At 42.0% G+C, this 11,282-nt stretch overlaps 1 protein-coding gene across 3 annotated transcripts; it reads left to right on the top strand.

The window, feature by feature from the left end:
* Positions 1-2,391: 2,391 nt before the first annotated feature.
* LOC109763736 (glutathione synthetase, chloroplastic) lies at positions 2,392-8,718 on the top strand. Of its 3 annotated transcripts, XM_073501161.1 has the most exons (14): positions 2,465-2,979; positions 3,063-3,460; positions 3,581-3,750; positions 4,035-4,110; positions 4,241-4,371; positions 6,057-6,179; positions 6,276-6,356; positions 6,629-6,709; positions 6,787-6,856; positions 7,113-7,234; positions 7,418-7,557; positions 7,637-7,829; positions 7,936-8,062; positions 8,334-8,718. In XM_073501161.1, the coding sequence occupies exons 2-14, from the start codon at positions 3,338-3,340 to the stop codon at positions 8,334-8,336; spliced, it is 1,440 nt and encodes a 479-aa protein (XP_073357262.1). In that variant the 5' UTR covers positions 2,465-2,979; positions 3,063-3,337; the 3' UTR covers positions 8,337-8,718. The 3 variants fall into 3 exon arrangements, with proteins under 3 accessions (XP_020178187.1, XP_020178188.1, XP_073357262.1); XM_020322598.4 differs by lacking the exon at positions 3,063-3,460 and having other exon boundaries at positions 2,392-2,786; XM_020322599.4 differs by lacking the exons at positions 3,063-3,460; positions 6,057-6,179; positions 6,276-6,356; positions 6,629-6,709 and having other exon boundaries at positions 2,454-2,786.
* The last annotated feature ends 2,564 nt before the right edge of the window (positions 8,719-11,282 follow it).

Raw genomic sequence — 11,282 nt, 5'->3', positions numbered from 1 at the left:
CGGTGCAAGGTGGGCCAGCGAATTTTAGTACTCCCTCCGATCCATTGAATTGTACTAAAGCAGTGACAATTAATATGGATCAGAGGGAGTATGGGAAATTTTGTGTGAACTGGGGTTTCAAGAAGTTGCATGAATCGTCTTTGGAACGTCTTGGTTAGCAATCTCCCACGCCGTGCTTTTGTCAAACACGATAATACGAGATGCAAGAGAGGAAATGTACAAGGTTTCTCCAAAGTAAGAGTAATATTGCACTTGTGTTATGGTTCGTTTGAGAACCGTAAATAAAGCCAGGGTTGCAACATCTTTGAAACAAGTTTAGCCAGCAAGTCATCTATACTGTATATTTGATCCATGCTTTACTTAGAAAAGTTTTTTTGTCATCTCAACTCACCATACAGAATTGTTTAAACGAACCTCTCTTTGCTTTTCAGATATCAACATCCAGATGCATAGCCATGTCAGTGCACCTTCAGTCGATGTCGATGCTCAGCAGAGGATTAATACCACAATGGGGCGAGTGGAGGCAGCGACGGACAGTTGTTCTTTTCATTCAGAAGATGGAATATGAGTTGATTGAGTTCCATTAACTGTGACTCCAACCAAATCACCTGTGGTCTGCTATGCTGTCGCAAGATCTGGCACAGACTTGCAATGAAGCCTGCTGTCATATGCAATGCCCATCTTAGGTGTCTTGGTTAAAAACTTTCTATTGCCATGTGCCTGCAAGACATGCCCTTCTCAGCGCATTGCAAGAACACGAACCACTCAAGCGAAACACTGAAATATAAGAATGTAAAACGACATCAAGTAACCATGCAAAGGAAGCTGATATCAGAAAGTACTTCCACGAAACAACGCAGTTTCATACTCTGTATATGTTTTTAACACCTCAATGGCAGCAATGACCGCGGATAAAATCATGATGCTCTGTTGTAGGTCAGTTTCATGCGATACAATCTGTATTAAGTAAAGTACACATATAATGCTCTCAAAGTTAAGGCTGAAATGACTACATGAGGCATAGAAGTGTTGATCCGAGCAAATTCAAGATCGTCGCTATTTCAATGTATCAGAATGGAGATTTCAATGGGCTGAGTTAGAAAGGTGATATAAAAGGGCATTCATGAGGGGGGACAACATCAGTTACTTATTAATGTCAGTGCTTAAGGACAGTGGCGGAGGACGAAAGAAAATTGAGGCGTGGTGACTCTAAAGCATTTTTTGTAATGCAAAACTAAAGTAGCCAACACAAACTAAAATGCACAAATAGATTTTCCGTGTAAAACAGTTACATATGCATGCTGAAATGTGACCAATTAATAAAGTCAGGAAGTTGCATGGCACAGTAGAAAGGTATCGTCGCTAATTTTACAATATTAAGCCCTAAAACATTTCGGGCTGATCAATTATATGCACAAAACCAAAAATGACACTTCGCAAACGTATGTGCATGAGAAATCGTTTAAGTCACTGATCGCTTGCTGATCTATAACATCCTCTATAACATTATGCTCCCTAGTTTTAAAGAGCCCACAATCAATTGAGGTCTTCAATTAAAATTGGGTCATCCAATTTTGACCGGGTAAACAATTTCTCAAAGCTTTTTCATTCAATTCTTTTATACTATACACTATAATTCCTAATTTTTAACGCCTCATAATTAATTGAGGTATTGAATTTAGAATTGAGGCATCCAATTTTGACCGGATCTTCTCAAGCTCTCACATCCTAATTTTTGAATCTTCTTTCATTCAATTGAGGTATTCAATTTTGGATTTGGCTTAAAATTTTGACTGTGCCAACAAATTTTTAAATTAATCAGCAACAACCAGCCTATAAAAACATATCAATCCCACACACCCTCTCACCTTCTAGAAAAAATCATGTGATACTATAGCATCAATATAATATATGGAGTCACTGATGCAGAAATTTCCCCTAAAAAATATAAGTTGGTTAGTGGGTAACATATAATCAACCATGAATGGCTCACCAAATCATCGCATTATAAAAAAAACACACACTCCATCATCTCCCACACCTGTCAAACTAAATATTCCATCAGTTTCAAACTATAAGGGGTATTAGTTTCTTAAAAAGTTGAATTTCTTTAAATTTGACCAAGCTTAGAGCAAGAATATTGACATCCACAATGTTGAACAAAAAATTATGTAAATCTAATCGTACCGAAATAATATTATGGATTTTGATATATTTCTCTACAAATTTGATCAAATGTAAAAGGTTTGATTTTTGAGAAAAGTAATACACCTTATATTTTGAAACAAAGTGATTATTTCTTTTATGGAAAATCTAGCAACACCAACAACGCAACAAAGTGTGTCCAACCCTTTTAGTTAAGAATAACTCCAGAAATAAAGATCTTGCGACGCAGAGAGTAGGAAAGCACCGTGACGGCTCGCTCGGAGACTCCAAAGTCTGACCATGACGCCGTGCACAGACGCAAATCTGAACAAATTGCAGAAACTCCCACTGCAACTCCCAAACTTTGGTCCGCCATGTCCTCTTGCGTCTCCTCCTCCCATCACCACTGCGCCCGCCGCCTCCCCGCCCCAACGCCCCGGGCGCACCTCGCCGCAGCTGAGTTGTGCGCGTCCCCTCACCGCAGACGCGTCGGTTCCCTGAGGGCAGTGAGAGCCGAGCCGCCCTCGAGCGTGGCGCCGGCGGGGGGCAGGAAGGCTGCGGCGGTGCAGGCGGAGATGGTAGAGGCGGCGGCCATGTGGTGCGCCATGCACGGACTCGTCGTCGGCGACCGCGGCGACCTGGTACGTTCGGCTTCTCACTCGCTAGTTCCTTCCCCGCCCCAAACTTTGCTGCTTCTTTTGACTCATTTCAGGAGCCCGGGATTTGGGAATGTGACGCGTATCTCCGCATACTTGACCATAAATTCCGTGATAGAAGAAGGAGTACTTCTTAGAGTCTTTTCAACCTGCACATCTCCGTAGAATGAACAAATAGGCAAGTATTGCTCCTAGAATGTCTGTCCTTTTGTAGGCTGCCCCTGCTCCATTCTCAGGAAGTTTGGATTGTTTGGCCACTAGGACTTGCCCTCGATATGGAACTGACGTGTCAAGTGCGTACACAAATCAGGGGCAGAGCCAAGAATTAGGCAGGGAAATGTGGGAAGCGAAAAACAACCAAGGATCACCATGATGTTAGGTGTTTCTGTCTGAAGATCCTTTGTATGAGAAAGTGGAGTATAAGTTAAGTCACAGAAGTTGAATTAATTGGACATTAGGTGTTGTTGCCGAAGACCCTCTGTGTGAAATATTGGGATATAAAGTGCGAAAATTCGTGTTGGAGTCAATTGATCGTCATGAACAGAACATCACGTTTGGTTGTGTCCTCTCCCTTTTGTGACAAGCCCTTTTTATGTGACAAGCCCAACACTGAGACATGCTCTTATTCTGTTCACACTCAAATGCCACAAGACGTACCGGTATCTTCGTTCATGCATCACCTAGCTTTGCTCAAGTGCTATTTGAATTGAGAAATAACTCTAGTTGTAAACCAGCATCTTTGTGGAATTAGCAGCTAACATTGTATCAACCCCTTGCAGAGATCTGGAACAGTCCCAGGTGTTGGTTTGGTTCATGCTCCATTTTCGCTACTTCCAACACGTTTTCCAGCATCTTTTTGGAAGCAAGCATGTGAACTGGCTCCTATTTTCAATGAGCTTGTGGATCGTGTGAGCTTGGATGGGAAGTTCTTGCAAGGTTCTTTGTCTAGGCAAGCTCCAAATTCCATTTGATTTTTTTTTAATGTTGATGTGTGGATCTAGAACTTCGTTTTAAATTTTCATGAAGTGGATTAGAGTTTTGACTGGTCCATATCATAAGAAGGCTGCTGCCTTGAGACCTTAAGCTTTTGGAACAGTTTGTTGTCTGTTAGCCTGATCATTGACATGACCAGTCCATTTTTATTATTACTTTAAATAAATGAATGCCAGTTAGGTATTTATTTTGTTTTCAGATGACAAGGAACTTCCAAATCAATAGCGTTTTTTCTTTCAGAACAAAGCAGGTTGACGATTTCACTGCTAGGTTGTTAGAAATTCATGCAAAGATGATGGCAGTAAACAAGAAGGAGGTAATTAACTGCGTTTGTTGGTAATTTCTTATTCAGAATTCAGAGAAAGCATCTTTTAAGTGGTGCTTCTTAACAATATGTTTGTCAGTTCTGTTAGTAAGGTACTGACAAGTGCTTAATGAACCATCAGGATATCCGCTTAGGGTTGCATCGATCTGACTACATGCTTGATTCTGAAACAAATTCTCTTCTTCAAATTGAGCTCAACACCATCTCAACATCATTTCCTGGTCTAGGCTCTCTTGTGAGCGAACTTCACAGGTGAACTTTTTCGTGATATCCTGCAGACTTGCACTCTTAATCATTTTGTGTTTTGTCCCTGTTTGGTAGTCTCTTAGGGTGTGTTTGGTTCGGGAAGGAAGTGGAACGGAATGGCATGGTTCCATTCCACCGGAACGGGTCGGTTCCGTCTTTATGTTTGGTAGGAGCAATAGCGAGGAATGGAATGATTACATTTCGGTGTTTGGTTTGAGTGATGGAAATTCACACTGAATTAGATTTTGATAGAAAACTAAACTGAACGTATACTAAACACTTGATTAAGCTGAACGGTGCATTAGACGCTGCAGTGCAGAACAAATCAAAAGTTCAGGTAGCCATAACTCATCGTTCTGCCAACATCACAGGATTGGAAAAATCAATGGATGACGAATGTGACGAGTGATCATCAGAGGTTGCATCGTAATAACACTGGAGATTGTTGTTGGTCGCTGCCGCTTATAGTTGTTGTTTGCTGCGCCGCTGAGTTGCTGCCTAGTGCCTGTACACTGCCTGTCGCTGCACACTGCCTGATTGTTGTTGTTTGCTGCGCCGCTGAGGTTGCATCGTACCTGCACACTGCCTGTCGCTGCCCTGCCGGCCACCAGCCCGCACGCCGGCACTGCACCAAGAGAGATGAGGGAAACCAGAAGAACGACGTGCGCGAACTCGCGACCACCAAAGATGGGCACCTCAGGTGCGCCCAGCCTCCATGCCCGGCTGAAGAAGATGACTGAGAGGGCTGCCCGGCCTCCCTGCTCGGCTGAAGAAAACGAGTGAGAGAGCCGCGACCGCGACGGCGAGAAGCGCCAGCACGAGGATGCGGCGGTGGCGAGTCATGACGCGCGCGGTGGGGCTGCTGGTGGCGGCGCACGCAAGATTGCAGAGGGGGTGGCGGCGCCGGAGAGGGGGAGACGGGGGAGTGGCTGGCGGCGTCGCAGATCAGATGGGGAGAGAGACTAGGGTGTGGCGGCTGGCGGCGCACCGAGGCGGAGAGAGACGAGGAAGAGGATGACAGTCGGGGTTGAGGCGTTCCGCGTGGTCCGCTCGTTTTCGAGGAACTGCCCGGTTCGGGATAATGAGCGAATATGCCGTTCCTGGGAACTGGTGGGTTCCGGTTCCTACGGCAAGCCAAACGCAAGAATGGTCTCTCGGGATGGGTCCGACCCATTACGTTCCATGCCATTACAGAAAGCAAACACACCCTTAGAAACATAAGATGAGGTGTTTCATTGAACATATTGCATGCTCACATGTTTCTGAATCCAACTGTAGATAGCATTCTTGTTGACCATTATATTATCCCTTTAGAATATTGGAGCACAAGGTGAATGCTGTAAATAGTAAAACTCAAGTCAATTGGCTTGCTTAACATAGCTACATACCTACAAGAACGTGAGAAGTATCCTATTCAACATTTTGGAAGCCCCAATTATATCTATGTGGTATAAACGTATTCATATATTGTAGATTTTCAAATCCTTAGATTTGAGAATGGATCTCTTTAAACATGTCTGATGCATGAGTTAACTATATGTTTATATCAGTGAGTGGGAAGTCAGGCACGATGATATTCTCAATCAGTACCAGTATTCATCTTATCTTGAAATGGCTGAAAGATTTCCTCATTTTGATCTCCAAGAGTAAACCTAAATAACTGATAAGTGCTATTATCTTGTTAAGTACAGGACCTTACTTAATCAATATGGTGAAGTCTTAGGTCTTGATTCTGAAAGGATTCCTCGGAACTGGGCAGCCATTCAATTTGCTGAAGCATTGGGCAAAGCATGGGTTGAGTATAATAATGAAAGGTCTACAGTTTACCTACATAGTTTGTGTTTATTTTATTGAGAACATTTGGAAAGGCAAACATGAAGTGACATGTTTTTTCCCTCTTGGTTGCCCAGCGCTGTAGTTATGATGATTGTTCAAGCTGAAGAAAGAAATATGTACGACCAGTACTGGCTCATCAATCATTTGAAAGAATCATATCCTTTTGTTATGTACTTTCTTTTCCCTTTCGTTGCAAACCTCTGAAACGACAAAACCTCAAAATACCCTTTCAAGTTAACGTTTTTGCTCATACAGTTTTCTAATCTATTGACGCTTGTTTAGTTTCTCATGAATTATAGTTCACGTAAACAATACAAACTTCCTATTGTGCTGTTGAATTGCTTGTTCACTTTAATTATCAACAAGTCATCTGATTGATACCACAATAAACTGCATCAAGATGAGACTTTTCTTAACTGTCTATAACGCATGGTGTGATGACCATTAGGAAAACTTTGGCACAGGTGGAGGCCGAAGGACTAGTGCTTCCGAATGGAACACTTGTGGTGTATGTATCTTGTATGACATGAAGAAAGACCTACCTTTTGCTATTATCACTTAAATTTAAATTTGCCAAAAATGCAGAGATGGACGACCTGTTGCTGTTGTGTATTTCAGAGCTGGGTATGCACCGACTGACTACCCTTCAGAAGTGGTATGTATTAGTACTACATTTGTTACCCTTTCACAGTTGAAGCTAATTCCTATCTCATAAATTGATTGAAGATAAAGTTTCAATGAGGAACATTTCATTCATAATCATATGTTTGTTTAAGGAAACTTCTTTTGTTTGTATATTTCATTGTAGGTTTTGTAAAGCTATATGTCCAGCACGTCAAGTGATGTGATAACTATTTACCTTTGTTGGTGCAAGTTTTCACCTTGGCATGTTCTTCTTATATTGATTTCAGGAATGGAGTGCAAGGCTTTTGATTGAACAATCATCTGCTATTAAGTGCCCTTCAATATCCTACCATTTAGTCGGAACCAAAAAGATCCAGCAAGAGCTAGCAAAACCTAGTGTTCTTGAAAGGTGATGAAAGTTTTGTCCGCTACAGATGGGCAGTTATATGTATTTTTATTATTCCTATGCTGTGCATATTGCATTACAGATATAGTCATAAGACTCGGTGGTAGTACGTCATATTAAACTCCCCTACAGTTCTAATTTTCAGAAGCATATTCCTAATCACTATCTGATCTTATTTATACGTAGGTTCCTTGACAACGAGGAAGACATTGCCAAGCTACGTAAATGCTTCGCAGGGTTATGGAGCTTGGACAATGAAGAAATAGTGAAATCAGCAATAGAAAAACCTGACTTGTTTGTCCTGAAACCTCAACGAGAAGGTGGAGGTAATTTCTTTGGCTCTTAATAGAACCCTTTTCACAAAAATTCCCCACAAATTGTTTTGATCCCGATATCTCTCTCCAGGGAACAACTTGTATGGTCATGATTTGCGAGAAACACTGATCAGACTAAAGAACGAACAGGGAGAGGCGCTTGCGGCCTACATTTTGATGCAGCGGATTTTTCCGAGAGCTTCTCTTACTCAGCTTGTCCAGGGCGGTGTCTGCTTTGAGGAACTTTCAATCTCTGAGCTTGGAATATTTGGATCCTACCTGCGGTAGTTAATCCTTTGGTGGCTCTAAATTATTTTGCTTTGCATATGCAACTTCCATTTTTTTTACTCTTCCTGAGTAAATCATACAATTTTCGTTGGCTAACTGCAGGAACAAAGATAAGGTAGTCATTAATAACCAATGTGGTTACTTGATGCGCACCAAAGTTTCTTCATCAAACGAAGGTGGAGTTGCTGCAGGATTTGCTGTTCTGGACAGCATTCTCCTCACAGATGAGGTGATTATTGTGGTGTAGAAACCATTTACTATTGATCTCAATTTTTGAAGTGTCCGAAACCTATCGGTTTCCTTCCAGTAAAGGTAGTTTGTATAGTCTCTTGTCAAATCCAATCCGTCTTGGAAAAAATGATGTTCTCTCATCAGTCACTTGAACTTGTTTACTGTTTTACTGGAACATTCTAGCATGACTACTGTTTTACTTCGAATTTAGTTTTATTTTGTTTTCAAAACTTGAATCTCATCTGTCCTCCATGTTGCTTTTCTTTCAGTGAGATAGGAAGGTGGCAGGGTTACAACTTACAAGTCACTGGTGACAGCATGCACCGGATGAGGAACTGAACTTACCGACAGTTGGATGAATGTTACTTACCGACAGTTGGATGAATGTTGGAACTCTCATATCCGCATTCAGTCCCTTCCGTCTGCAGGCATAGGAACAGATAATGCATGTGCAGCTTTCGCTGTGCAAAATATGAGATGGAATAGGCCTTGGAAAGGTCGGATAGATTAGTCATGTTCATGTATTTAGTAGTACCAAGTGGGAATTAGGTCTGGAGACAAATCATCATAATTGTTCACTGAACGATAAATGTATCTCCCGAACGATCGGAAACTCGCAACAGATCTGAACGTAGGGGATGCCGTTCATTTTGAGATCGCATGGTGCGCGCGTTGGTGGTTTAGTCCGCGGATGACGCGACGTGATGGTGTGAGGTCGTGGGCCACGCCCTTTTTTACTCGCGCTGTCCATCTCTGGGTTCTTTTTTTCTGGTGTCCATCTCTCGATCCGCTTCCCCCGCACCTCATGGTAGATAACTGTGGTAGGTAACCTTCCTAAAAAAAAATTTGTGGTAGGTAACCACATGGCAGACTGAGCTTGTGTTACAAATAGGGTAGGTAATGTTTTTTTTGAAACATCAATAACTTTTATTCCTCAAATGATGACCAAATCGTTTACAATTTTTGGAAGAATAAAGTCAGGGGGAAAGGAATCCCAAACTTCTGAAACTCTAGTACTAAAGCAATGTTTTGCTAAGCTATCAGCTACTAGGTTGGCTTCCCTACAGCAATGGACGAAACTAACAGATGAAAACTCCATAGCCAAGATTGTTGCTTCGGTTATAACTGCAGCATCACCGCCCATGTATGCCTCTGGGTTTGAAGCCGCCTCAAGAGCATTCAGGCTATCGGATTCAATAACAATTTTGGTGCATCCAACGTTAGCAGCAAGAATAAGTCCAAACCTGATTGCATATATTTCTGCGGAATTTGCCGAAACGACATGAGGCAGAATCCAGCTCGCCGCTGCGATGAAGGTCCCATGTTCATCTCTCGCCACGGCTCCACAGGCTCCGGCCATTGTATCAGCATGGAACGATGCATCCACGTTGATTTTCACTATACCCAAGTCAGGTTTCCTCCATATCTGGTCTAACATTCGGGTTGGCTGGTTTGGTGAGTTTGCTCGAACAAAATTTGTAGCCAGTACCTTAATCGACAGGGCCGTTCTATCAGGAGTATGTATGGTTTCCCCCTTCACCGCTTGTCTCCGCTGCCATCAAATGTACCACATTGCCACAAGTATGAGTTCTGCTGCCGGTATTTCATGTATCACAAAATCAGATTGTAGGAGGATCTCCAGAGTAATGGACCCCGAGCGATCTTGTACCACTGCCTTCTGTACTGTATCTGCCAGCTGAAGTTCATTCCACACTTCCATGGCCCTTGAGCATGTGAAGATGCAGTGCTGTATATCTTCCAAACCCATTTTACAGAAGGGACATTGGGGAATTATAGGAATGTGTCTTCCAGCTAGAACACCGAAACATGGCAACACCCCCTTTAGAACCTTCCAACCAAAGTGCTTGATTTTTCCGGCGACGCGGAGCTGCCAAAGTTGTTTCCACACTAAGTTAATTCGAGAACCACCTGGAGTATCCCATCAACCAAACTGACGGCCGAACTGGTGGTTGAACTCTACGTGATAAGCAGATCGCACCGAAAAGGTACCAGACCTTGTAAAGTGCCAAGCAACAAAATCTTCTACAGCTTCAACATGCAAATGAATTTGTAAGATTCTTGCAACATCCACGGGTAAAAAATTGTCCCGAAGGAGCTCCACATCCCACTGACCCGTATGTGGATGTATAAGTTCTTCAACCTTAGACAGAATGGTTCTTCCCTTAGGTGTGATGATCCTTCTTGACTCACTAGAAGGAATCCAGGGATCATCCCATATGTAATGTTTTGTACATGTGTGTAACGTGAATTGAAAAGTAAACCTTCTTTCTTTTCTTTTTCTACACCGATTTTTTTCTTACCATTTTGGCTTTTTTTTACTTTTTTCTTTTCTAGTCTCGATGACTCATCTACTCTATTAGTATGGTTATATATGCACCGTCTAGCTGATAATTTAGGTACAAACATCACGATAACTTTTTGCTAGCGAAAAAAGTTGTTAAATACACAACTTGCCGACTTCAATATAAATAGCATGGCAATATACACACAACAGATCAGACAACTTGGGCACATACAACGCGATAACTTTGACCTAGAAAAAAATTTGTCAAAAACATACCCTGACAACTTCTGTATAAAATAACATGGTAATATACACACAGCTTACCTGGTAGCTTAGGCACAAACACCACGATAACTTTTACCTGGGAAAAAAATTATTGAAGACACACCCGCTATAACTTCTGTATAAATACCATGGTAATATACGCACAACAGACCTGATAACTTATGTATAAACACCGTGGTAACTTTGAACAAAGGAAAAAAGGTTGTTGAAAACGTAACCCCAGTTACTTTTGTGTTAGTATCATGGTAGTATAAGCACTACAGACCTGATAATTTAGGTACAAACATCATGGTAACTTCTACTTGGGGAAAAAATTATTGAACACACATTGACGATAACTTACGTGTTAATAGCATGGTAGACAGTACTGGTGGGGTGTTGAGAAAGGGAAAAGAAAAATGGCGTGGCTGAGTTGGGATAGAACGATACTACCTAAATCTAAGGGCGGTATGGGGTTCCACGACATGCGAGCGTTCAATCAGGCACTCCTCGCCAAACAAGCTTGGAGATTGTTGGATACTCGAGGTAGTCTTTGTGCAAGGTTGATGCGGGCAAAATACTATCCTAATGGTAATTTGTTGGATACGATGTTCACTAGAAATTCATCGATGGTGTGGAAAGGTACTGA

Source organism: Aegilops tauschii, chromosome 6 (genome assembly GCF_002575655.3).
Source record: "Aegilops tauschii subsp. strangulata cultivar AL8/78 chromosome 6, Aet v6.0, whole genome shotgun sequence".
NCBI classification, from domain to species: domain Eukaryota; kingdom Viridiplantae; phylum Streptophyta; class Magnoliopsida; order Poales; family Poaceae; genus Aegilops; species Aegilops tauschii.
The sequence above is the reverse complement of the archived record's forward strand: the minus strand, read 5'-3'. Positions and strand labels throughout refer to the sequence as shown.